The 26,843-nt window shown below is 40.9% G+C and overlaps 1 protein-coding gene across 1 annotated transcript in view; it reads right to left on the bottom strand.

Moving 5' to 3' along the window:
• Nucleotides 1-26,843, bottom strand: part of LOC150077668 (MFS-type transporter SLC18B1-like) — a 74,559-nt gene that overhangs the window by 17,536 nt on the left and 30,180 nt on the right. The window contains exons 5-9 of the mRNA XM_090385199.1: nt 24,740-24,835; nt 22,387-22,460; nt 14,593-14,740; nt 11,882-11,950; nt 6,843-6,930 (exon numbers count right to left, since the gene is read on the bottom strand). Of these exons, the coding sequence (XP_090241325.1) occupies nt 6,843-6,930; nt 11,882-11,950; nt 14,593-14,740; nt 22,387-22,460; nt 24,740-24,835 (475 nt within the window). The remainder of the gene's footprint in view (nt 1-6,842; nt 6,931-11,881; nt 11,951-14,592; nt 14,741-22,386; nt 22,461-24,739; nt 24,836-26,843) is intronic.

Raw genomic sequence — 26,843 nt, 5'->3', positions numbered from 1 at the left:
AATGAATTGAACATTGACAAATGTAAAGTACTACATATGGAAAACAGCAACCCCAGAGCAACGTATGAACTCTGTGGTACTACACTGACAGTGGTAGAGAATGAAAAGGACCTGCGAGTAATTGTGCAGGCAGATATGAAGTTCTCTGAGCAGTGCAGACGTGCTGCAAGAGTAGCTCATGGTGTCTTGTCAAGGATATACAGGAAGTTTTCTAGCAGGGATAAGGAGGTGATTATTCCCTTGTATAAGGGAATAATCACCTCCTTATCCCTGCTGATAAACGTGCGGAAACGTGGTCAGGCCACACCTTGAGTACTGTATACAGGTCTGGAGGCTTCATTTCAAGAAGGATGTACAGCTGCTGGAACGAGTACAGAGAAGGGCCACAAGATTAGTGAATGGAACAAAGGGGTACTCTTACGAAGAAAAGCTTAAGTTTTGCAAATTCCAGTGTCTGGAGATTAGGCACCAGCGAGGTGATCTGATAGAGGTGTATAAAGCCTTGAATGGTTTGAGCATGCTCAATGCTGATGGGATTCTTCCTCTTGCTCAGAATAATCACCTGAGAGGGCATAAATTCGAATTAGCATTAGCATTAGCATTAGTAGAGGCATTTGATGCAAGAAAGCAAGCTTATGCAGCATCAGCAAAAAAAAAAAAAAAAAAACCACTTCCACTTCACCTCTCTGTTCGTTCAAAATACCTGTCCAGCTGAGCCTTAAACTTATTTAGGCTATCAACCTCCACCACAAGGGATGGAAGTCTGTTCCACCAACCAACCCCCCGCTGGCTAAAGGCAAATTTTCGCACGTCTATCCTACATCTGTCTTTCCTCAATTTGAATTTATGCCCTCTCAGGTGATTTTTCTGAGCTAGAGGAAGAATCCCATCAGCATTGAGCATGCTTAAACCATTCAAGGCTTTATACACCTCTATCAGATCACCTCGCCGGTGCCTAGTCTCCAGACACTGTAATTCGCAAAACTTAAGCCTTTCTTCGTAAGAGCACCCCTTTGTTCCATTCACTAATCTTGTTGCCCTTCTCTGTACTCGTTCCAGCAGCTCTACATCCTTCTTGAAATGAGGCCTCCAGACCTGTATACAGTACTCAAGGTGTGGCCTGACCATGGCCTTATACAATGGAACAATCACCTCCTTATCCCTGCTGGAAATATTCCTGTATATCATTGACAATACTCCATGAGCTACTCTTGCAGCCCGTCTGCACTGCTCAGAGAACTTCATATCTGCCTGCACAACCACCCCCAAGTCCCTTTCATTCTCTACCACTGTCAGTGTAGTACCACAGAGTTGATACGTTGCTCTGGGGTTGCTGTTTCCCATGTGTAGTACTTTACATTTGTCAATGTTAAACTTCATTTGCCACCTCTCAGCCCATCTGCTCAACCTTTCCAGATCCTATTGCAGCAGCATAGTGTCAGTAGTGTCCTTGACAACCCTGCCAACCTTTGTATCATCTGCAAACTTGGACATTAAGCTTGATATACCATCATCAATATCATTTATAAATACAGAAAACAACAATGGACCCAACACTGAGCCCTGAGGGACCCCACTAATAACATCAGTCGACGATGAGCAGTGTCCATTGATTACCACTCTCTGTCTTCTCCCCCTCAACCACCCCTTTATCCATAGCAGCAATTTGCCTCCAATGTCACACTGCTCCAATTTGTGTAGCAGTCTTCCATGTGAAACAGTATCAAAAGCCTTTCTAAGATCCAAGTATATAATATCAAAGTTATTCCCTGCATCCAGTTCTTTTGTGACTGCATCATAGTATCCAATCAAGTTGGTCAGGCAAGACTTCCCCTTAACAAAACCATGCTGTGTCTGAGCTATAACTGAAGTCTTGTCTAAATGATCCTGCAGTGCTTCTTTAACCAGTGCCTCCATTAATTTTCCTGGAACAGAAGTTAAGCTCACAGGTCTATAATTACTTGTTTCAGCCTTTGATCCTCCTTTGTGAATTGGGGTCACATTTGCACATTTCCAGTCCATGGGTACCTCTCCTGGGTCCAAGGAATTGAGGAAAGACAGATGTAGGATAAACGTGCGGAAATTTGCCTTTAGCCAGCGGGTAGTTGGTTGGTGGAACAGACTTCCATCCCTTGTTGTGGAAGTTGATAGCCTAAATAAATTTAAGGCTCAGCTGGACAGGTATTTCGAACGAACGGAGTGGTGAAGTGGAAGTGGGTTTTTTTTTTTTTTTGTTTTTTTTTTTGGCTGATGCTGCATAAGCTTGCTTTCTTGCATCATATGCCTCTACTAATGCTAATAAGCGGTTGGTCTGTACGTGGCAGTTCCCTAGGTCGACTGTTGGCGATGTAATCTGGAATTGGAAGCGGAGCGGTGTTGAAACTGTCACGAAATAACCCGAAAAACGTCCAAAGCTGACATAAGGTGAGAGGAGAGACTTGCAAAGAGCCCTCGTGGATATCACAGTTGGTAGAATCGCCGTCCTCCCCACACCGTGTGGATAAGACCTGAGTTCAATTCTTTTCGATGGTGTGAGGAATTTTAATGGGCCAGTTTCATAACGTAGCTGTTAGTCTGTCTCTGATGTGGTTTTTCCTAATATATCATGGTTTTTTTTCTCCCAGAAACTCGAGTTTTTCGTCAAGCAAACAGAAAATCGGCCTCAGAACGCACGGAATTTACAGTATACACGGAACAATATGGCCTTAATCGCTGATGCTCCTAAAACCACACAACAACAACGACAACTTAAAAAGAATAGTCTTACTGAATGATATTGGTGATATTGGTTACCACAGTAGTGCAGCCCTCCACAAGACACTAATCACCCTGATTAATGTCACTGTTATCTTAGTATAAGGCTGCCGTTCTTCGATCGAGAACTAATGGAAAGCTGTGACGAGTCACGGTACATGGTCTACCAGTGTGATGATCGCGCCTCAGTGTTCCAGATGTCTAAAGATAGTTACCGCTGCCAGACTGCATCATCATCCCGAAAAAGAAGTTTGGCTCAGGCAGCGTGGTGGTCTGCGTCCGTTTTCCATGGTCTGGCCTAGGACATTGGTTAATTGGTTATTTTGTACAAAACCATGAATGCTGAGGTCTATCTATAAGTCTTGGACAGTAATACGTCGTGGCAGCACATCTGGAAAGGCCCATACCTGTATCTGCACGACAACCTTCTATGCCATACCGTTAGCATTTGTGACGGATTGCGTTCAGGACATGAAAACATCGAAAAGTTGGACTGACTAGCCGAGAGCCTGACCTCAATCCTATATAGTACTTCTCGGATGAATTGGTTCGTTGGGTGCGTGTGGGGAAAGAGAGAGAGAGAGAGAGAGAGAGAGAGAGAGAGAGACTACCCAAAAAACGGAACACTGAACTGAACGCTGCTTTGAAAACCTAAGTCTTTTACAAAAAAAAAAAAAAAAAAACACTGGTGGAAGGTGTTCCACTGAGAACTAGAGGTCATCATAAAGGCTAAAGGTTTCACCACTCGTTATTAATTTTCGTGTAAATGAAGGTCACTTGAAGACATGCAGATGTCCGGATATTGAGAGTAGGGCAGTGTAATACGAAGGAACAACAAGCTTTTGCTGCACTAGCAAAAAATATAAAATAAAATTAATATTAAAAGTGAAAACATATAAAAATAGGTAATAAAAATTAATAATAAAATAAAATAAACAACCCGTGTTTTCATTTTCACTCGGGCCTTCGAATTCAGTGACCTTCGAATTATCCAAAACTGCCTTCTCACTAAAGAGGTGCACCTCGTCAGTGAGAAGGCAGTTTGTACAGCAGTACAGTTATTTCGGTGCTGTACAGACTTGTTAGTCTGAACAGCACCAAAATAACTGTAAAGACAGTGGCAATATTGTTTAGTATGATCGGTTAATAGTTATCTACCTGCGAGTGTTGCATGATATTCCAGTACTACACTGGTGTGCAAAACTTAAGGACCAACGCTATTTCTAAAAGTTACAACCACAAAATCTTTACTTAAAGTACTCTTTACTGATGAGAGTAGATTCAGTCTCAGCAGCGATTCTGGACGTCAGTTGATCTGGCGAGAGGTTGTCACACGGTATCACCCCGCAAACATCACTGAAAGGGATCGATTTGGCGGTCGAGGTGTTCTCGTCTGGGGAGGTATGATCTTGGATGGACGTACACAACTCCAGATACTGGAAGGTGGTACTATAACCGGTGCACGCTACTGTACCGAGGTGATCCTTCCCCATGTGCGTCTATTCCGAGGTGCCATTGGCTCCGAGTTCGTGTTTATGGGTGATAACGCCCCACACCCCATCGCACTGCAGCTGTTGATATGTTTTGGGAAAGTGAGGACATTGTTCGTGTGGATTGGCCTGCCCGTTCCATCGATCTAAATCCTATTGAACACACATGGGACGCTCTCGGGAGACGCCTAGCTGCACGTCCACACCCACCAGAAAATGTTCACAAGCTGAAGATGACGCTGACATAGGAATGGACGATGTTACCACAAGAAATTATCAACAACATTGTTCTAAGTATGGACAGGCGGTGCAAAGCCTGCATCGACATTAGAGGTAGCCATACCTCCTACTGAGGACCACCTCTTCCATTTGTTCTATCTTTATCAATGATCCATCTGTATCATGGCAGCCAGTGCTACGTTGCCATTTTTGAATAAAGTCTCTCTGTATCGTTTTATTTCCGTTGTTGTGTCGGTGTTGTTTCCTTCATCATTTCTGTACCTCACGAGGTTCCTTTGGTATGCTTTTCCCATATCCTGGCCACTCCTATGAGAGCTACGGGTGAAAATGTGACTGGTCCTTAAATTTTCACACCAGTGTACGTTTATAGAAATCTCAAATCTTGGGAGCCTGCCCAAGAAAATAAGTGAAAAAGCATACGAGACAACAGCACTAAGTGCGTTCTATATCAGCTAAGGCTATGAGGTGTCAGTGTATTGTTTTTAAATAATGTACGAGGTGTGGCAATAAAGTTCCCGGACTGGTGCTGTTTCGGTCATGTTCCATGAGTTTGAAAATAAACGGAAGTGGTATGTTGTAATTCAAACTTTTTATAACAGATAGGGGTACATAGGTTGTCCAGCAGGTTGACAAGTATGGACAGGCGGTGCAAAGCCTGCATCGACATTAGAGGTAGCCATACCTCCTACTGAGGACCACCTCTTCCATTTGTTCTATCTTTGTTAATGTTAACGCTACTAAAGAAAGTGGTTGTTGCAGGTAACAACCAGTTTCTTTAGTAGCGTTAACATTCCTTTGTCATTCGTCCGTTGCTCCATTACAAAATCGGAACGATTTAGCAATGGAGTGACGAACGAATGACAAAGAAAGGTCTGTGCTTTCTTTGTGAAAAATTTGTGCCGCACAACCTCACGGATGAGCAGAAGCAACGAAGAGTGTCATCATGCGAAGACTTCATTCAGATTTGTCAAGACAGTCCTAATTTCCTCGAGTGTATTGTCACTGGAGATTAGTGTTGGGTGTTTCAGTATGACCCAGAGACGAAACGTCTAAGCATGCAGTGCACTTCAAAATCATCACCAAGGCACAAAACGTTTTGCTTACAAAAGTTCAGGATGATACTGATCATGTTTTCTGATAAAGAGGGTGTGATTCACAAGGAATTTGTGCCTGAAGGGTAGAGTCAATGCTCCTTTCTACATGCAGGTGCTTCTAAGACTATTGAAGCGCATTTTCCTGGTGAGGTTGCATTGAGAGAAAGACAGTTGGTTCTTGTTACATGACAATGTCTAGCTCATTTCGCATTTGTGAAGACATATCTGACGAAAAATGACATTGTAAAGAGGAACCATCTACCCTACTTCGTCTTTCCGAAGGTGAAAAGGGGACTTCTTCGTCTTTCCGAAGGTGAAAACTGCCCTTAAATGAAAGAGATTTCAGAATGTTGCAGGCATAAAGAAAAACGTAACCGTCGACCTGAACATCATCTCTTTGGACGGCTTGGCTGACTCTTTTCAGAAACTTTTAGAACGGTTTAATACGTAAGTGCATTCAATCAGGCGATGATTACTTTGAATAAAAATAAAACCACTTTTGAGCTTCTTCACTTTGTGTTCTTTTTGTTTCACTAAAATTTTTGTTTTAATAAAGTCCCCATCGGGGACTTTATTGCCACACCTCCATATTCCGTAGTCAGTTATTCTGTTTTGTTGGATGAAAACTCCCGGGTTTCGGAGGTGAAGGACCGTGCAACCTTAGTTTAGTAGTGGCAAAATGATTCAAGGAAGCAAGCTTATGCATCATCATCAGCCAAAAAAAAAATCTATCCACATCGTTTGCCTCGTTCTGGCCATCCCGTCTAATAACTTGCCTAATCCTAAATATATTCAAATTACCCACTTTCACAACGCCAGATGGAAGTTTGCTCCAACAACAAATTACTCTCTAGCTGAAAGAAAAATGCAGCCATCGGTTTTCAGTTTGGTTCCCTTATAATATGTGTGTGCGTGTGTTCAAGAAAGAGTAAGCATGCCACCAACATTAAGTTTACTCAGTCCAATCAAAGCCTTAAACTCCTGATTAGGTTTCCTCGTGGGTGCCTAGTGTCCAAATCTTCTTCTTTGCACCCATTCCATGAGATTCACATTCTTCCTAAAATAAGGCTCCCAGACTTGTATATACAAAAAATGGAAAATTATGCCTTTTCTTTTAGTTAGCAGACATTGAGAGACTGCTGTCCCTTTCGTGTTCATAATCTTCTATTACAAAAACAACGCATTTACATAATCAATTCACACTGTCATTGATAAAGCTCATCCATTAAAGAACAAAATCAAAACTAAACTTAAGTTTACCTACCTGTATTTGGAAGGAAAATAATTGATACAATAACACCTAACAGAAGGAGAGCTCCCAAGGCTACAAAGGGCAATGTGTACCCACCAAGCTAAAAAATCAAAAGTTAAAATTATTGTTATTTTTAGTCGTGACTGAAATAGTGCAATAATTATGGGTAATAATTTATTTATTTATCTATTCAATGTTAAATGAACATCACGGAGGATAAGAGCTACTTATGTACACTTCCTGGCCACTTTATTATAACCATTAGTTAATAGCGTATTGTTCCACTGTTGTTTCGAATCACACTGCTCTGACATGTTGACATGGAGTGGTCAACTAGAGTCACCTTCTTGACTCTAGGAATATTGGACCATTCGTCCAATATTCTGTCCTCAATTCCTGAACGAAAGGTTGTGGGGACAAACACCTTTCCACATCATCCAACAGATGCTCAAGAGGACTGAGTTCAGGATTGAGCTAGCCAAGACAGATGTATGAAGTCTTCCTCGTGTCCCTCAAACCATTCTTTCATACCCCTCTCGGTAGCAGAGTAGGATTATAATCACCGTTCATACACCAAGTTGAAATGGCCTGAGTTCGAATCCAATCAACGACGTAGGAATGAATTTTATTGGTTTTTTTTCACAACGCAGCTGAGTTAGTCGGTCTCAGGAGAGATTGCATGTTTTTTACCCCAAGAATTGGAGTTTTTCGTCCAGCAAATGGATTGTCAGAAAATATGGCTGCATTTTCATATTTTTCGGGAAACTATGCCTCTGTGAAGGGGCTTCCTATTTCCGTGAATTAATTTTAGGGTTCTTCATAAGGGGTGAGTACGGATGTCTCTGTCTGCACGCGTAGCACAGTGGTATGGTCACAATCCTCCCCACACTAGGGTGGAAAAGGCACGAGTTCGAATCGCGTCGACGAAGCGAGGAACTTTTTAATGGGCTTTATTTCACTCCGTGGCTGAGTTAGTCGGTCTCAGGCGTAAATAGCAAGGTTTTTCTCCCCGCATCTCGGGTTTTTCGTCCAGCAAAACAGGCAAATCGACCATAGAGAACATGCAATTTACGGACATAATACACAATGTACGGCAGGTAAATTTAATTATTCGGGTGGCCTAAAAATAACAGTTTTTTTTTTTTTTTTTTTTCATGTCTCCTGATAGTCCCGCTTTAAATGCAGAAGTTAATTATCTCATCATTTGGTGAAGATTACCCTTAATAATCTACTCAAGAGTCCGGTGTCTCGTTCCGTCGCCTTACATTTTCGGGCCCCAGTTGCGTCTGTTCACGGTTACTTTCCGGGCTTGCATCTATTCGTGAAAGACTGGAATGAAACACTCGAGGAAGCTAGCTATTCTCTATGTTTTTCTGCGCAGGTAGCACAGTAGTTATAATCACTGCCTTCCCACACGGAGAGGAAAAGGCGCGGGGGGTCGAATCCCACAACGACGTGTGGAACTTTTATGTGTCTTTTTCACTCTATGGCTGAATACAACCCCAGAGGCTCACATGTGGTGAGTATGTGCTTGGCACACATAGGATCCTAAGCTGAATATCATCATTCTTCTCTCTTGGTGATTCCCTTCTACTTCTGACTCTTGTTTTCTCTCTCTCAGGTTAATTCAGAATTTTTTTTTTGGCTGGTGCAGCATAAGCCTCAGGCTTCCTCGCACCATATAGCTAATAATAATAATAATAATAATAAAGAAACTATAGAAAATACATTGCAAAGGAGCCCGGAATATCAGATGACACATGTCGACGATGCCACCTGGTCTCAGAAACGATCCAACACATCACCGCGGAGTGCAAGGTGATCACCCAGACTGAGTACACTCATACACACGACCAGGTAGCCAGGATAATACATCAGAAGCAAGCAAGGAAAATACCAGTTGACCAAAGAAAGTGTACCATACTACAAGTACGAACCCCAGGCAGTACTAGAGACCCGAACCCACAAGCTGTACTGGGACCGCGCCATAAAAACGGATAAGGCTATCCCGCACAACAGACCGGATATGGCCCTTGTGCGATCTGTTGTGCGGGATAGCCCTTGCATAACAACCGGACATAACCCTTGTGGACAAGATGGAAAAGGCTATTTACCTGATTGACATAGAGGTGCCCAACACTAGCAATGTCCAGAAAACCCACGAGAAAAAAATTAGGAAGTACACGAACCTGAGACATGAGGTCAAGGAAACGTGGCATATACAAGAAGTATCGACCATCCCGATCATTCCTGTCAATCACCCGTATGGTGCCAAAGACTCTACATAGCAGCCTAGCAGCAATAGGTCTCCCAGAGAACACCTACAAGGAACTCCAGAAAGTCGCAATCCTGAACACCTGTAGGACAGTCAAAGATTTCCTCGACCAACAGGAACACAAAACATAACAACCACCCTGTGTCTTGGTAGCAGTACCGTTACGGAGTGGAATCCTCCAATCAGGTAGAAATAATATAAGAGCAACAATAATGGTACTATAATAAGTCTTAGGTACAGATTGCAAGGTTTTTCTCCTGAAATTCTGGGAATTTTTTTCAGGAAAAACAGGAAATTGACCGCAGAACAAGCGAAATTTATGGACATATTAAACTGGGCAGAGAAATTAGTTCTTTTCTCGGGTTATATAATGACATTCTCTATGTTGCAGCACATGCGAAACACACCGAAAACCAATACCTTTAGAAATTCGCGAGATTCTGTTCATTCACTATTGCCGGTGAACTGGACTTTGGCACTAGCGGCCACACAAGCGTTACTGGACATCATATAACACAAAACCTCTTCGATTTACATGTATTTTCCTAGATTGATGCATGTATGTAGGTATATCATAACATGTGAGATCCACTTCAGGGATGGATTTAGGACCTAAAAACAATAGAAAAAAGTTCATGTAAACAGAGGTCTGATTTCGCATTGTTTCCGAGTTATAGGCCATTTTTGTGTTCCAGCAACTACCTGCTTACATTTACATCAAATGCTCAAGGTGACCACCATCTGTCTGAATACAAGCCTGCAAACACTTCATCATAGACCTCCTCACCCACTCAAAAGTTCCAGGTGTCTGTCGGATTTGCTGTTTTAGTGCTGATGGGTCTACTATCATCTCAAACTCGTTTTCTAAATCAACCAGTTTCCTCAAGGCATTCATGTATTCTCTGAAAGGTCTTCTTATTGGCACGTGACGATTAGGGAAGTTTTCTGTATACAGGCGTCTCGCCTCGGCTGCATTACATCTAGCAAGTCCATACATGAGATGCATGTTTGCCACATCTCGATTTCAATAATGCTCCATTATCACAGCAAATGAGCAGTATAAAAGTATTAATCATTATCATCATCATCAAGCCGTTTTCAATCCACTGGAGGAGGAAGGCCTCTCCAGCAACTTTCCAGTTTCTTCTGTTTGTGCAATGGGCCATCCGTTTACTACCCACGAACTCGTGAATTTCATCCGTCCATCTCAATTGTTGTCTTTCAGGTTATCTTTTAGCTCCTTTTGGATACCATTCTGTTATTTTCTTAGTCCATCTGTCATCATATCTTCGAATTATGTGTCCTGCCCAAGTCCATTTCAGTTCTTAGTTTTGACAAGAAAGCCCTTTACTTGAGTTTGCTGCCGAATCACGTGTTTCTTTTTTTTTTCAACAGTGTGACTCCTATTATAATTTGTTCTATTCTTCACTGTATAGTTTCAGCTTCTCTTCTATTCTTTTGCCCAAGTTTCACTTCCATAAGTCATGGTGGGGGTATACCTTGGTTCATTATTTTACGTCTCAGACAAATTGGGCTATTGCCCCTCAGTAAGTTACTATATTTCCCGAATGCTATCCATTTATCATTATTACAGCTAATGACTTGTCCCAGATAAGTATATGAATCCAACTTTTCAATTACTTCTCCTTCAATGATTATATCCCTTTCGGTTGCATACTTGCTCATCATTACTTTTGTTTCAGCCATATTCATCTTCAGTCCGAAATCCTAACTCTTCATAACTGATTAAGATTTTCCTCTAATGTCACCTGCAACTCGTAAATGGTTTAGGTATCCTCCATTCACGTTGACTCCTTTCTGCGACCAGTCCAATCTTCTGAAAGCTTCTTCAAGGGCAGCAGTAAACAACTTCGAAGATATTGTGTCTTCTTTTCGAACTTCTTTCTCAATTTTAAATTTCCTACTGTCTTTTTCTAGTCTAATAAAGGAGGTAGAATTCTCATATATTATCTTCAAAATCATAATGTATGAGGTATCTATGCTTTGTCTTCTACGTCGCCGTGCTCCTCACAGCGAGTGAAAAAGACCTGAGTTCGAACCAACCAGTCCTCCTACAGGAGTACGAACTCTCTTCACGCACTTTTAACACCTAAATATGGAAACTTGGTTTTAATTTCTGGATTCTTACTTGAATCATATCCTAAAATCCGAAAATTGGAATTTAATCCTAAAATTATATTAAATTTCAATTAATCCCTCTGGTTAGTTTTTTTAATGTACAATACATGTAAAACAGTCAGTTGAGATTTCACATAAAATGACTGACTTAAAATTGTATGCAAAAAAAGTCTTTATATCAGCGAAACAATACAGAAATTAATATCCATAATTAGTGAATTGTACCGAGGAACCCGATTATATTCGATCCGGAGACACCGGATGAGATAATGCGAATACTTCAGCCAGATAACAAAAATTGTAATCCTTCACCAAGACTAAAAAATTACAAAACTAAATAAAAAATGTTTTGATTTCGTAAGGAGGATATCCCTTGGAGATGAAGCTACCATTCAAACGAGGAAGATTCTTAATGGACCATGGAGCAGGAAATTGAAAGGCCCTTCGAAAAAGAGACGAAACCAGAACGAGCTTATATGGGGTAGAGAAAGGATCTAGATCTGGTCATGTGGGACATTAGCTATACAGCAATCCCACATTCCTCACCACACACTGCAATATTTAATACTCGTAATCATATCAAAATAGTGAATAAAAAATAAATTTAAACTAAAATAAAGAACTGAACAGGACTAACCTCATACAGCGCTCCACCAATCGTTGGACCTGCAATCATGCCGACCCCAAAGACAGTTTCCATAATACCCTGAAAAATAAAACATTTCTGGTAAATTTTATTACTCCGAGATTTTTCGTTAAATAAATTTACAGCTTAACATTAAGCACGCGTTTACTCAATTTCATGCTTTAATATGTTGCTGATTTTGTCCTTCAAATGCGTAATTAAACTGCCCACTCAAACAGCATTATATGGAAGTTTGTTCAACAAATAAAATGCCCCCTGGCTGAGAGCAAATTTCTTTATTTACCAAGAATCGTTTTCATTAATATTTTTCGTCATGGGCGCCATGTTTTTTATGTATCTGCCAGCCCATTAAACTATTTTTATTAACTAATAATTAACTAATACTCGAATAAAAGTATATACAAAAATAAAAAGAAATAAATTAAAGCGAACCAAGTAAAACAAAAACTATAAAATTGTGAAATAGAAAGTGCTGCTTCCTAATAATTATTATTAGTTCCTGTTTGTATCAACCAAGGATTTTCTTCCCCTCTTTTATGCAGCTGACTGGGCATGAAGGATGACAAGGGGCAAGACAACCATATTTTATTGTAAATAATCTTATTTTACTTTAATATAAAATAAAATAAACAAAATAAAATTCATACTATTTAGTTTTCTCCGGCGGAATCCTAAGAGTATGAGTGTTTGCCCAATCTTGAAGTGTCTGAAGTGCTAGCTTGGGTCTCCAGGCAGACTCTTGAGTCCGCTGCAGTCATCAGGATTAGATCGTCTGTGAAGGCCTGGGCATCGACATCACCCAGATCCTTGGAGAGGAAATCGTCGAAAACAATGTTCCACAGGAGTGGCCCCAGAACATAACCCTAGGGGCAGCCCCTGCGGATAGTTCTACAGGTGCTGGCATAAGGAGCAACAATCTGGACTTTTCTATTTTACAGGTATGCGAGCCGTTGGAAGACTTGAACCCGGACAATCGCAGGCGAAGGGGGCACGTTGGCTTAATGTGTCTTAGTGCTTGTGTCACGTAGTGTCGTCTCGACACTATGGAAACAGTTGTGTAACAGAAAGCGTAGTGTGTGTTGTGGTACGCTGAATTTAAATCTGTCATAATAGTGCAACGTCAATACCGACGTACTTACAGACAACACTATAATACGTTGATTTAATCAGTTTAAGGAAACTGGCAGTGGTAATCTTACTTACACTGACTGAGGCGATGCAAGTAGGAGTCATTCTGCGCTCACTCACGGCGCAGCCAAAGCCATTGTTGAGGTGTGAAATAACACTTAGTGAGTTGCCACACTGTTTGCTGCTACCGATCACAGCAATCGATCAAATATTTCCAAAGATAATTAAAAGGGAAATCACAGACACCTTTTTCGATGACCCTGTATTTATTTTGTCTGTAAATTGCATGTGTTCTCTGGTCTCGATTTTCCTGTTTTGCTGGACAAAAAAAATCCCAGTTTCTGTGGTAAAATCCCTTGCTATCTACGCCTGAGACCGACTAACTCAGCTACGGAGCGAAAAAAGCCCATTAAAGTTCCTCGCGTCATCGACGGGATTCGAACCGTAGGCTTTTCCGCCCGGTGTGGGGAGGACGGTGACGATACCACTGTGCTACCCGCGCAGACAGTTTGTGAGAAGCGAAGAAATGCCATTAGGACCAGGAGCTTTCTTAGCATCAAGTTTGTTCAAAATTCTTCTCACGTCCTTTTGACAGAAGACCGAGAAGGATTGAATGAGATGCAGTGGGAATAGTAGGAGGTGGTTTTCCAAGGTCATCAATAGAAGAATCATAAGAAAAGTACCAGGTCGGCTTTATCTTTAGCTGATGTGACAACAGAACCATTAGGTTTTAATATTGGTGGGGATAGAGATAGACAAAAGTTGCGAAAGAGATCAGAATGCTCGATTACCAGTTGGACAAGAAGGAAGTTTTCTATTCTTACCCTGTTCGAATTCTAATTTGGACTGATTAATAACTGCTTTACAATTGTTGTGAACTTTGGTTTAGGCAGAAAAGGAACCTGGAGATTTGGATGCAAGCCAATTGAGATATACAACATTTTTTTCTTGAACGGCCTTAGGTGGAGTGTGGAATAAAGGGTTTCATCCCTACTAGAATAATTTCTCTGGCACAATCTGAGAAAACATTGACATCAGAAAACAGTAATCCCACCTTGGAGAAAAAGAAAAGAAATCTCGTAGATCATCCTCCTGCATTCTTGCAACGCCAAACAACACGAGGTTGAGAACGACCACGAGAGAAGGCTCCATTGAAGAAGAGACCACCACCACCACCAAGTTGCGATCTGAGGTACCTAGAGGAGCACTCGCCTTGACCTTGATTACGAACAACACTTCCAAGTACAGTACATGTACTTGGAAGTGTTGTTCGTGAGAAAAAATGTTAGGCGTGTTGGCTGTGTGGTTAGAATTGCGTGGTATTCTGGTAGGCAAATTGTCAATCAGTTCGAGGTCATTAGTAATTGCAAAACCTCCCATCATCTCGACCGGCTGGGTTCGCGTGACTAGAAAACTGAAACCGTCTGGAGTTGTGAACATTAAAATCATCAAGGGAAAAAATTGCCTGTTAGGAAAGTTGGACTGGAGAAAGTCGAGTTTCAAAGTAAGGAAGTTATTCCAAAGTTAGCCAAGCTAAAATATATTTTTTAAATCATAAAAGTAAGTGTACTCACCATTACTGTAGCTCTGTGATCAGGAAATTCTGCTGCAATGATTGTGTAGGCTGCAGTAAAGTAAGCAGCCGCACCCAGAGCTTCAAATATTCTCACAACGAAAGTCAGAACGGTAAACTGTATACCAGCAGGCGCTTTGTTCAGTATTCTGAAAGATAATTCAAAAGGAAGTGCTTGTGGCTTAACACATGGAGCTACTAGAGTGGGTGAAATAAAACGTTTTCAGCTGATGTTAATAAGACAGACCTATGAAAAATGGGGTAATTCTGTCTGAAAATAAAACAAAAATAAATAAATATCAAATTTGTCTTATTTGTGTCATCCTCTATGTCATTCTACACCTTAAAACTTAAGGTAGTGTTTCTAAACTCCTTGAAATCACATATATCTCCTTAACGTTTTTCACTGTGTAGATTTGCTCAATTGAACCTTGTAGAAAAAACTGTCTTGTCACCTCATAATGCCCTCATCTGCCCATGTGTATTTATGTTCTTAAGTGTACTGTGGTCGAGTCTGCCTGTTTTTCTGGACGAAAAATCGAGTTTCCAGGAAAAGCCCTTGCTGTCTACTCTTGAGACTGACTAACTCAGCTACGGGATGAAAAAAAATCCCTTCGAACCCGCTCCTTTTCCACTCAGCGATCATAACATTTGTGCTATCCTTACCGGATAGCACAAATTGGTTTACCACCAATCTTTCTCCACAGAATATTGATGTTGTTGGTGCAAAAAATTTTAAGATGTTGTTAAACTGCAAATAGTATGATAAATAAATCACCATGTATGTGAGCGTATAAGTCAAATAATAACACCTTCCCCCATCTCTTTTACAGCAATCTTTTGCATCTCGCGTTGTGGTGTATTATTAATCACAAAAAAGTAGAAGATGAAGTGGAATCTAAACGAAAAAGAGCCACAGCCAAAAGAGAAACACGAAAAAGACAGATCAATCCAACATTTTTGTCATCAACTTAGAAAAAGATATTAATAAGCCACTTTGTATACTAGAGTATACGAAGTTTTTTTTTTTTTTTATTTGGTAGTTGTTGGCGCATCGGCTTCTGTGGCCATATCGCACCTCCCAAGGTTTTCGCAGTACTTTGATCCAAGCCCGAGCCGGGAATCGAACCCGCGACCTTTGGGTTGCCGGGCAGGTACTTTACCCACTCGGCTAGCCCGGTCGGCGCATACGAAGTAATAAGACAAATGAACAATAACCTCAAGAAAACAGTCACAATTAACACAATACCGTTAGAAGATTGGCTCAATAATAAAAACTTATGGACCAAAGTTGACCCTCCCCTTTCTAAAACAACATCTAACAATAATATAAGAGAAGCCTTCACTAACAAAGAACTGGAAACGGTACTTAAAAGCAGTAAAATTCAAAAATATCCAGGCAACGATGAAATTAACATAGAGCTCATCAAATACTCAGGAAAAAATTTTGAAATTAAGCTACTTGAACTGATAAATATGATTTTTGCGGGCCACCCGCCACCAGACAGTTGGAAAAATTCTCTGGTAGTCCCAATTTTCTAAAAAGGCAATTTTCTAATAAGACTACAATAACTACCGAGGAATCAGGCTCCTACACTCAGGATATAAAATATACTCAAGCCTCTTAAAACTGAAACTTAGTAAATACTACGAAGATCATGCACTAACGCTTACTTGACACTCAAGCTCCTGTTAGAAAAAAGAAGAGAGTTTAATTTGGAAATCCATCTCTTATTCATAGATTACAAAAAAGCCTTTGAAAAGGTGAACCGAACAAAATTATTTGAAATCTTAAAAGAAGACAATATACCAAACCAGTTGATTGAGGACATCCTCAATATCTATAAAAATAATAGAATAAGAATTAAGATTGAATCACAAACAGCTGAATTCAAGACAATAAAAACAGGGGTGCGACAAGGATGTGGACTGTCCCCGCTTCTATTCGGCATAAATCATATTATAAGAGAATGGAGGAAAATCTCCAAGACAGGTATCGAAATTAGTCGCAAAGCAAAAATGGACACACTGCTTTTTGATGATGACCAGGCCCTAATAGAAGACAATGAGAACTCATTGCAGAAAGCCATATTCTCATTAAACAAAATAGTAAACTAATTTTTTTTTTTTTTTTTATGTAAACCCCAAACACGAGAGGTATTAGAACCTATAGTACTTAGTACCGTGCTTGGGTTGGATGGTAGAAGAAGAAACAAAATATTTGTTGACATTGGACTTGAACTTCTGTAGATTGTAATTTTCAGGAAATACGTATGAAGGAAGGTTGTTCCAGAAAATGGCAGTTGAATGAATAAACGAGGAAGATGAAAAGTTGGTTCTGTAAGTTTGAAGTTGGACAGTAAATGGATGTTGGCTGGTGGCGGCACGTGTTCGGACTGTTTTGAAAGAGAGAGCGGGAATTACAGAAGCCAATTCAGAAGAACAGTGCCCATGGAAGTATCTGTAGAAGAGGCATGCAGCAGAAACAGTACGTCTGAGACAGCGAGTGGAGAGACTCTGTTAGAGAGGAGCCATTAATTAACCTAACTGCTCTCTTCTCAATGAAATCAAGAAGCCTGAGAGAGGTTTTGGGGGCACCACACCCCAGATGTGGGAACAATATTGCATGGTAGGGAGGATTTGCGATTTATACAGAGTGAGCAGCTGTTCGGTAGAAAAGTAACGCCGAAAACGAAAGAGAAAACCAAGTTTTTTAGATGCAGAGGAAGCAATATTCGTAATGTGCTTGCGTCAAGAGAGATTAGAAGTCAGAGTAATCCACAAAAGAGATATATCATTTTGCCTAGAAATCAGAGTGTCACCAAAGATAAGCATAGGAGCAGAAGAATCCTTTTTGCGAGATATAAGACAAGATTCAGTTTTAGAAGGATTGAAATCAATTAAGTTGTCTTTGCCCCACTGAAGAATTACCTGGAGATGGGTATTCAAGGAGTTGGTAGCAGATTTTCGAGAAGTTGAAGCTGATTGAGCAGGGCACGGTTTCTGAAAATGGAAAGTGGAATGCAATGTGCTATCAACGGCAAAACTATGGATAGGATTTCCAGTCAATGGAAGAAGGTCATTGATATACAAGAGGAAAAGAGTGGGGGAAAGAACTGAACCTTGGGGGACACCGGCATTAGTGAAGAAGTTAGAAGACAGAGAGCCATCTACCATCACCCTCAGTGAGCGATCAAGGAGAAAACTGGATAACCAATTACTAAAAACAGTTGGCAAACCATAAGATGGAAGCTTGTTTAGAAGATCTTTATGCCAAACACGATCGGAAGCCTTTGAGATGTCAAGAGCAACTACTTGTGTTTCACCGAACCTTTCCATTGAATTAGTCCATAAATGGGTAACATAAGCCAGAATATCACCAGTGGATCGACACTGACGGAATCCATACTGGCGATCGTTGATCAGACGGACGGTTTCTAGGTAGTTTAAAAGTTGACGGTTAATTGATTTCTCCATTACTTTAGAAAGAGTAGAAGTAATTGCAATGGGACGATAATTGGATGGGAGGGATTTGTCACACTTTTTAGGAACTGGTTGGATATGAGCAAATTTCTAAGCAGAAGGAAAAACACCTTTGGAATAAGAAAGTGAAAAAAGGCGGCAAAGAATACGAGTAAGTTCAGGAGCACAGGTTTTGAGAACAAGTGGAGAAATACCATCGGGACCTGGAGCTTTCTTAGCATCAAGATTCGTCAAAATCCTTCTGATATCCTCTTGACGGAAGACCACAGGAGGCATTGAATGGAGCGTGTTGGGAATGGTGGGAAGTGTTTTACCAAGTTCATTAATACATGAGTTGGAAGAAAAATAGGTTGCTAACTGGTCAGCTTTATCCTTGGCTGAAGTGACAACAGAACCATCTGGTTTGGACAGAGGTGGGAGCAGAGATGGACAAAAGTTGCGGCCAATAGCTTTGGCAAAGGACCAGAATGCTCGGCTACCATTAGGGCAAGAAGCAAGTTTTCTACTCTAAGCGTGTTCAAACTCTAGGTTGGACTGATTAATAACTGCTTTAAAATTGTTGCGAGCTTTGGTATAGGCAGAAAATGAAACTGAAGAATTAGAAACAAGCCAATTACGATATGCAACGTTCTTCTCTTGAACAGCCTTAACACATTTATTGGAAAACCAAGATTTAGATAAAGGACGAGATTTTAAAGTGGAGCGTGGGATAAAGGATTCCATTCCTGCAAGAATAATTTCAGACACGATCTGAGCAAACGTTGAAATCATAAGTTTTGAAACAGTAATCCGACCAAGGAAAAGAAGAAAAGAAATCTCGCAGGTCATCCCATTTTGCATTCTTGTAAAGCCGAACAACACGAGGTTGGGAATAGCCATGAGATAAAGACTCCATTGTAGAAGAGACAATCACCAAGTTGTGATCTGAAGTGCCTAAAGGACCTCTCACTTCGACCGTGTACTTAGAAGGGTTGTTTGTGAGAAAAAGATCAAGCGTGTTCGCTGTATGGTTAGGATTGTCCGGTATTCTTGAAGGTAAATGAACAATCTTGTGTAAGGTAATTAGTAATTGCAAAAGCCTCGGCATCTCGAACAGCTGGGTCGGTGTGATTAGAAAACGGAAGCCAGTTGTAGTTGTGACTATTAAAATCACCAAGGAAAATTACCTCACTGTTAGGAAAGTTGGAGAAAGTCAAGTTGCAAAGAACGGAAGTCAAAGAGCTCCAAGTGATTAGTGGAACTGGGAGAACGGTAGAGACAACAGATGAATTTGACCCAATGAGGTAGAGACATTTTAAGCCAGAGAAGATCAAAGAGAGGAGATTCCAAATTGCCAAGTCTCTGACAGGGAATATCAGTACCGACATATGTACAAGTACCACTTTTGAGGCGAAAGGACTCATACAGTGAATAATTTGGGCATCTGAGATGAGGAGTAGTTGAATCGACCGATAACTGAGATTCTGTCAGAAAAAGTACATGGGGTTTGGCAGACTGCAAGTGGAAATGGACATCGTTGAGATTAGAATTGAGACCACGTATATTTGTGAAATTAATTTGGAAGTGTTTGGGAGGTTTAGATCTTTTCGCAGATAAGCTTATTATATTAGTTTCACAATGCATGGTGTATTCAATAGTAAGGAAAATTGGGTGGGACATGCTGTATGAAGTAATGAAATTTTTGGATATGGCGTACATATGGTAAGAATATACCCAGATCCTTGACATAACGTGGCCTCGACAATGTTCCCCGCATACACACTACTCGGACTCCCTCCAGTCACTATCTGGCAGAGTAGAGGTAGCAAGATTATACACTAGCTGATCCGGAAGCCTCCTAGAGAGTTACCAATAGGTCCGGTCCGGTGTACTAACTAGCGGCCGGCCTGCGAAAACCGTTTTAGAGCTGTACCCTCGAAATGTAAGGAATATTGGATCTCGCCACGATGTTCATCATAACCTCAAAAGTCATCAATCATACTGCATGAGGGAAAAGATGCGGAAGGGTTGGCCAGAACTTATCTCTGGAGACTAAACATGGGTTCCATCACTTCAAGCCTCCAATAAGCAAAGTGGTGGTATTGCACCGGTTGATGAGAGTCATCTACCACCTTTTAATATGGAAATGAAATTTAATATGGAAATCGCATCTTCAAAGACAAAAGTGATGGCATTTAAAGGAAGAGATCCAATAAAAAGCAAGATCAGCATTGACAATAATATTATTGAACAAGTTAACACTTTCAAATACCACCTATCATATGAAAAAGAAAAAGATATTGAGTAAAAATAAATAATTACATGGGAATTACTAAAATTATAAACCATATTTTCAAATCTAATCTAGTGCATAAGAAAACAAGGACACGGATACATAACACTCTCGCCAGACCTGTCCTAACCTATGGCTCTGAGGCATGGACAATGAGCAAAGGGGATAGGAGGAGGTTGACTAGTGCAGAAATGCGTTTCATGCGCAGAACCGCAGGTTATACCAGACTTGACAGGAAAATAAATTAAGACGTCCTGTCAAAACTGCAGACAACCTCAGTACTGGATTATATAGATTCATACAGAAACAGATGGATACAACACGTAAAGAGAATGGAGAACGGGCTTTATCTGAAAGAGATACTAAACTACAAACCCCAGAGAAGGAGAGACAGAGGCAGACCCTGCAAAGATGGAGAGAGACCGTAACAGGCCACTAGGCCTAATACCAGAGAGGAAGAAGAAGAACAACAACAAGAAAAACAAGAAGAGAGAGAGGACAAAGAGGAAGAAGACGAGTATGCAAATGTAGATAGGCGGTAAACCTATACATAACACCATTATATAGAAGGTCACGAAACCAAACCTTACCAGCGTGGGTTACGACGTAATATCTTCTTATTGATTTTTATGTGCGCATTAAAGGTTTTATGTACACACTGCGGCAAAAAAGTAATGAGACTGAATTCAATTCAATTCAGTCTCATTACTTAAAATAGTCCCCAAGAGACTGAATGCCTCTTATAGGTTCACAAAAACTTTCGAAAGACTGAGGAAAAACTCGTCTGTTGTGATATTATTTAGTTCTGCTGTTACATTCTTCTGAATGTCATAAACATTATCAAATATTAGTTGTGATTGTCATAAATACCATCAAATCTCCTTTCGATCTCAATTTCAACTTGGGAAACGGAAAAAAAAATGTCTCTGGAGACAAGTCAGGAGGTAAGGAGGATGGTTGAGAACTGCAACCTATTTGTGAGCCAAAAGAAAGATTTTCCTCATCACTCAAACAGTGGAACAAATTTTTCTTTTTCCTAAGTCTGTGGTAATTATGGACCTTGTGATTCCTTATTTACATTTAACTCACTTGCTAGCACTCTCAGTGCTAATCCGTGGCCACTTACTAGTAAACTGCAATTTTACTAGTCCACCAGTTCGGGGTTGCAGGTCGTTTTTTGGGCGTCCACTTCGAGGATTATCTGATGCATCCTCTCTGCCCTCGTTAAAATACTTAAAACATCGAAATGTTTTTTGCTCAGGACATCCCCATAAGCTGTTCGTAACATTTCGCCTGTTTCAGTAGGACCTCTCAACAGCTTTACACAAAACTTGATGTTGATCCGTTATTTCATTCTTAGGTTTCTGATGGTGACGTTAAATAGAATGCACGATCAAAGTTACATTTCTGTGCTTCTCTAGCGCCATCCCATCTCCAGAAGCGCTCGTGTGGGTGGTTTTTGTTTTGTTTTTTTTTTAAATTCAGTCTCATTATTTTTTGCTGCACTGTGTACTTTGAAAACTCTCGAAAAGTAAACTGGAAAACATAACTGCTAACGCCCTCGTGAGTAGCACAGTTGCTAGAATCGCTGTCCTCTTCACAACGGGTGGAAAAGACCTGAGATCGAGTCCAGTCGATGACGTGAGGAACTTCTAAGGGCCTTTTTCACACGGTGGATAAGTTAGCCAGTTTCGGGCGAGGGTTCCCCCTCCGAAATCTAGAGTTTTTCGTCCAGGAAAAGCAGAAAACTGTATATACAGTATTTGCAAAAATATATATCTGAAAGGCAAAAATTTCGTGTCTTCTAAACACGTGCCTTTAATTCAAGTTTTGAATTTTATACCCGGCGACCTTAAAATTTTGTACGATTTTATCTTGATGTGATTCAAAAGTATAATAGAATATGTGGTAGTTGCTCTGGGTCTTGTATCTTCTCCGCCAGTAACCAATAAGTTATTTTAAAATCCCCCACAGAAATTTCTGACAATTTCAATAAAAAAAATTACATAACATAATATGTCAAGAAATACTAAAACTTACCCAAAAAGGATAGAACAGGTCCCTGTTGTAAATATTCCCGATGTTACCATAAACTTTGGTGCCACTCTTGTCAGCTAAATTAAGTAAAAAATCCTGTCAAAAAGATTTAAAAAGGAAACATGTGGAATGAAAACGAGTTTGGAGAAATCATGTTGCTTAGAAACCTACAAATAAATATACACTATAGTAATTTGAAATAGGTGTAAACCAAGAGGCTTTACAAAATGGCACTGCGAATCCGTTGCTATATTCTCACAATGGATTGGTCTTTGATAGGTGCAAGGTTTTTTAAGTTTTCATAGAACTAATTATTATCTCCGTGTTTATCTAAGAAAAATGTATTTATGTATTCCAAAGTAGACTATGATTGTTTCAAGGAGGTATCAGCCTCCTTGAAACAATCATAGCCTACTTTGGAATACCTTTGGAGCCTTTCAGAGGCCCACTGACCTCCTTGAAACAATCATAGCCTATTTTGCAATACCTTTGGAGCCTTTAAGAAGCCCACTCACCTCCTGCATACCCACCAGTGAGCCTAACAGCGCATTTGTGTTATTTTATCAGTAAATTGGTTTGGTGATTGTCATTGGCATCGATCATTGGATCGTGAACGATCTTCATAAATGACTTAGCTAAATGACGTCCCCAAAATACCCAGTTTGGATATTTTGGGGGACGGTATTCAAACGAAAAGTGAATTCATTGTCATTCTTAGAATACTGTTTAAGTTAAAGGATTAAATCCGGAAAAAATTCAGACAATATAAAAATATACTCAAGGATCGAATCCGAGAGAAATTCAAACAAAGCCGAAATATAAAGTTTAGTGGAAACTTTCATGTCAAAATTTGCTAATGATATTTGATTGGAACAAATATATATCAAAATATTTTTTATTCATGTACACTGAGTGATCACTGAATTATGACCACCTCTATGAAAACGGAATGCAATCCGTTGACCACGTGAGGTGCGAGAGTGAGGAGTTAGTCGACTACGTAGCATAGAAAAGGTGTCAGTGGTACAGTAGGTAGTAAAATTCCGAGCGTGATGGGTAAAAGGATTTATCGGATTTTGATAAAGGACGGATTGTGGGTGCTCGACGAGCTGGTGCCTCGATTTCTCAAACGGCTGAACTGGTGGGGCGTTCGAGAGCCGTTGTAGTTAAAGTGTACCAAGACTGGCATCAAAATGGTCAAACAATGACCCGATGGCAAAACTGCAAAGGTCTGCGAAAGACAGGCGAAAAGGCGCAGCACTGTTCAAGCGTTGATTACCCAATACAGCATGGGCCAACCCAGAACAATATCTGCTATGACCATGTGTCGCACACTGGCACGTATGGACTATACCAGCAGATGACCCCTACGGCATCCTCTCCTAACCAAGGTTCATCGGCGTAAAAGACTCGCCTGTTGCAAAGAGCATACAAGTCGGACGTTAGAAGACTGGAAGGAGGTGAGCTGGTCGGATGAGTCACGTTATTTACTCCACACCGTGGATGGTCGTGTACGGATTTGGCGTCAACAACATGAGGCTTTTCATCCGTCATGCATGGTATCAAAAATGCAGGCCGGTGGAGGCGGTTGTATGGTGTGGGGCATGTTTCTCTGGCAGAAACTTGGAGCCCTGGTGCATGTGGAACAACGTATCAGTTGTCTCCGCTATCCTCAACTGCTTGCTGATGTGTACACCCCGCTATGTTACACTTTTTCCCGAATGGCGAAGGTGTCTTCCAAGATGACAATGCGCCGAGCCATCGGGCACTTGTTGTGCAGGAATGGTTTGAGGAACACAGTTCTGACTTCCAGCATATCGATTGGCCTCCGAACTCTCCCAATATCAATCCCATTGAGCACTTGTGGGACATTATGGAAAGGCATATCAGGCGTCTGGATACACCAATCACCTCCATACCTGCATTGCTGACCGCATTACACACAGCTTGGTTGGCCATACCTCCTGAACGCTTCCGACATCTTGTTGAATCAATGTACATTGGATAGCTGCTGTACTGAGGGAAAAAGGAGGACCTACGAAGTATTAGGTACGTGATCGTAATTCAGTGATCACTCAGTGTATATATATCAAGATATTGTTCAACTACAGGTATTGTATTTAAAAAACTGAAATGTTTGCTTAAAATCGATATATGTATACCTCTTACTACTTTTCACATTTCTTTAGGGAACTTATTAAAACCATTAGTGTACAGCCAATTTAATAAATGTAATTTATTTCTTCTTTCACAATTCATATCAGAGAAGTGGGGTCTTTTAATTATTTTCATTAGAAATCGAAGATTATGAGGCCACATGCTAGAAGGTATTTATTAAGAAACTGGAAAAACTTACCAATTTCCCATAAACTGGACACGACAGAAAAACGGTCAGCTGGTAAAACCCAAAAACAAGCCCATAGACTGTTTGCGAAACTCCCTTTTTTGCTGCCTGTTAAAAAAATGCAAACGTACTTGAAAGAATTGTAAAACTGTTAAGAAACTTTTTTTCGCTTAACTATAAATAAAACAAACAATCAACATTATTAAAAGATCTTCAAAAACCTTTTAAAGTTTTGTTGCAAGGCTATCCTCTTGTTTTTCTCGTCCAACGCTTTCCGGTCTTTAACAGTCCCTTAGCAATCACTGTAGAGTTGATAAAGGATACACTTGTGGATAGAATATGGAGGATATTCTCCTTCCCTACAGATTCATCTTTGTTATGGAAATAACACAGATTCGTCGAAATTACAGAAAAAGAGCATTTGTTTTTAATCTCTGCTCTGTCCTGCTTTATAATTTTTGTTAGTAAGTTAGTAGATTACATTGCACATTTGCATTTTGGTTTGGCACATCGAGTGGCTTCGGTGGCTTCTTAGTCATCGGATTAACCCTATTTAAGACTTACACTGAGTGATCATTGAATTATGACCACCTACCTAACACCGTGTTGGGCCACCATTCGCACGAATAACAACCGCTATTCGTCTAGGCATTAACTCCACCACATGTCTGAACAAGTCCGTAGGGATTTGCGGCAAAGCTGCCTGCAAGGCTTTCCACAGTGTCAAGATGAGTTGCGTGTCCATATACCTCACTTCCCATTCCAAAACATCCTACAAGTGTTCAGTTGGATTGAGATGAGGCGAACTTGGTGGCCAGTCAAGATGGATGATATTGTCGGCGCCTTGTTCCTCGACTCACTCGTGCATAGTGCGGGCCGATGACACAGCGCATTATCGTCTTGGAAGGTTCTCTTTTCTGTCCGAAAAAATTGCGACATGGCAGAGGATACATGGTCTCCAAGAGCTGCCGGTAGAGCTCACCAATAAAACGTTGGTCCAAACACACACCAGGAGTCATAGTTTTGGCCAGCAAAGCATGCCCCATATTAAGCAACCACTGCCTTGATAGTGGGCACTGTCTTGATAGTGGGCACAATGCACGGTGGGTCCTCCTATTGTTTATGCGACACACGAAGGCATCCGTCGGCTTGGCACCCAAATATTTGAACGCACCCGACCAGCACACTCGTTTCCAGTCCTCCAGTGTCCAACCAGCGTGTTGTTGGCATCACAGCATTCGCCGTCGATGATGATCACAGGTGAAGAGAGGGTCTACTGGTGGAGAGGGGTCTTCGGTGGTCTGCTGTGGAACCCCATTGTGTCATCTAAAAACTAAACCAAACTATTATATTAGGCCACCCGAATATTTAAATTCATATGCCGTGCTGTGTGTCTTATGTCTGTTAATTGCGTGTGTTCTATGATCGATTTGTCTGTTTTGCTGGACGGAACCCCCCCCCCCCAGAAACACAGGGGGAAAACTTGCTAACTACGCCTGAGACCGACTACCTCAGCCACTGAGTAAAAGAAGCCCATTAAAGTGCCACGCGTCATCGACAGGATTCGAACCCGGGCCTTTTCCACCCGGTGTGGGGAGGACGATGACGATACCACTGTGCTAACCGCGTAGACCATTGTGAGGACATGTGTGTGGACATGTGTATATGTAAAGAGCGGCTCCTAGAACGTTTATTCAACTCCGCCTCGTGTCTCTGTGAAGAACAGTATCACTACAAATAGGCCAGATATGTGTGTGACGTCGGTTTGAGTGTGTTCTGTTGTTCTGTTCCGGCCGCTTGGCTACCCAGAAGCATCAGTCGCCTGGACAGATGATTCTGGGTACTCGTCCACACCACGGGAAGGTGAGCCAGTCCATGTAAAGGACGTACTGTCTCAGGAGAGACTCTGACCCACCTGATGTTGTCAGAAGGTAGGCCAGGATCCTCTGGGGGCCCATCCCAGAGGGAAAGAGAGGGAAAAAAAATGATCACCCATGGTGCTTGATATGGAACCGACATTAATAGAAATAAAGCAGAAGAAAATAAAATAAAACATTTATAAAAAAAAAATAATAAAAAAATAATAATAAATAAATAAATTAATAATAAATAAATT

This window comes from Mastigoproctus giganteus, chromosome 11 (assembly GCF_048544385.1).
Source record: "Mastigoproctus giganteus isolate SK-2022 chromosome 11, ASM4854438v1, whole genome shotgun sequence".
Classification (NCBI taxonomy): domain Eukaryota; kingdom Metazoa; phylum Arthropoda; class Arachnida; order Uropygi; family Thelyphonidae; genus Mastigoproctus; species Mastigoproctus giganteus.
This window is presented reverse-complemented; position numbering and strand designations above follow the sequence as displayed.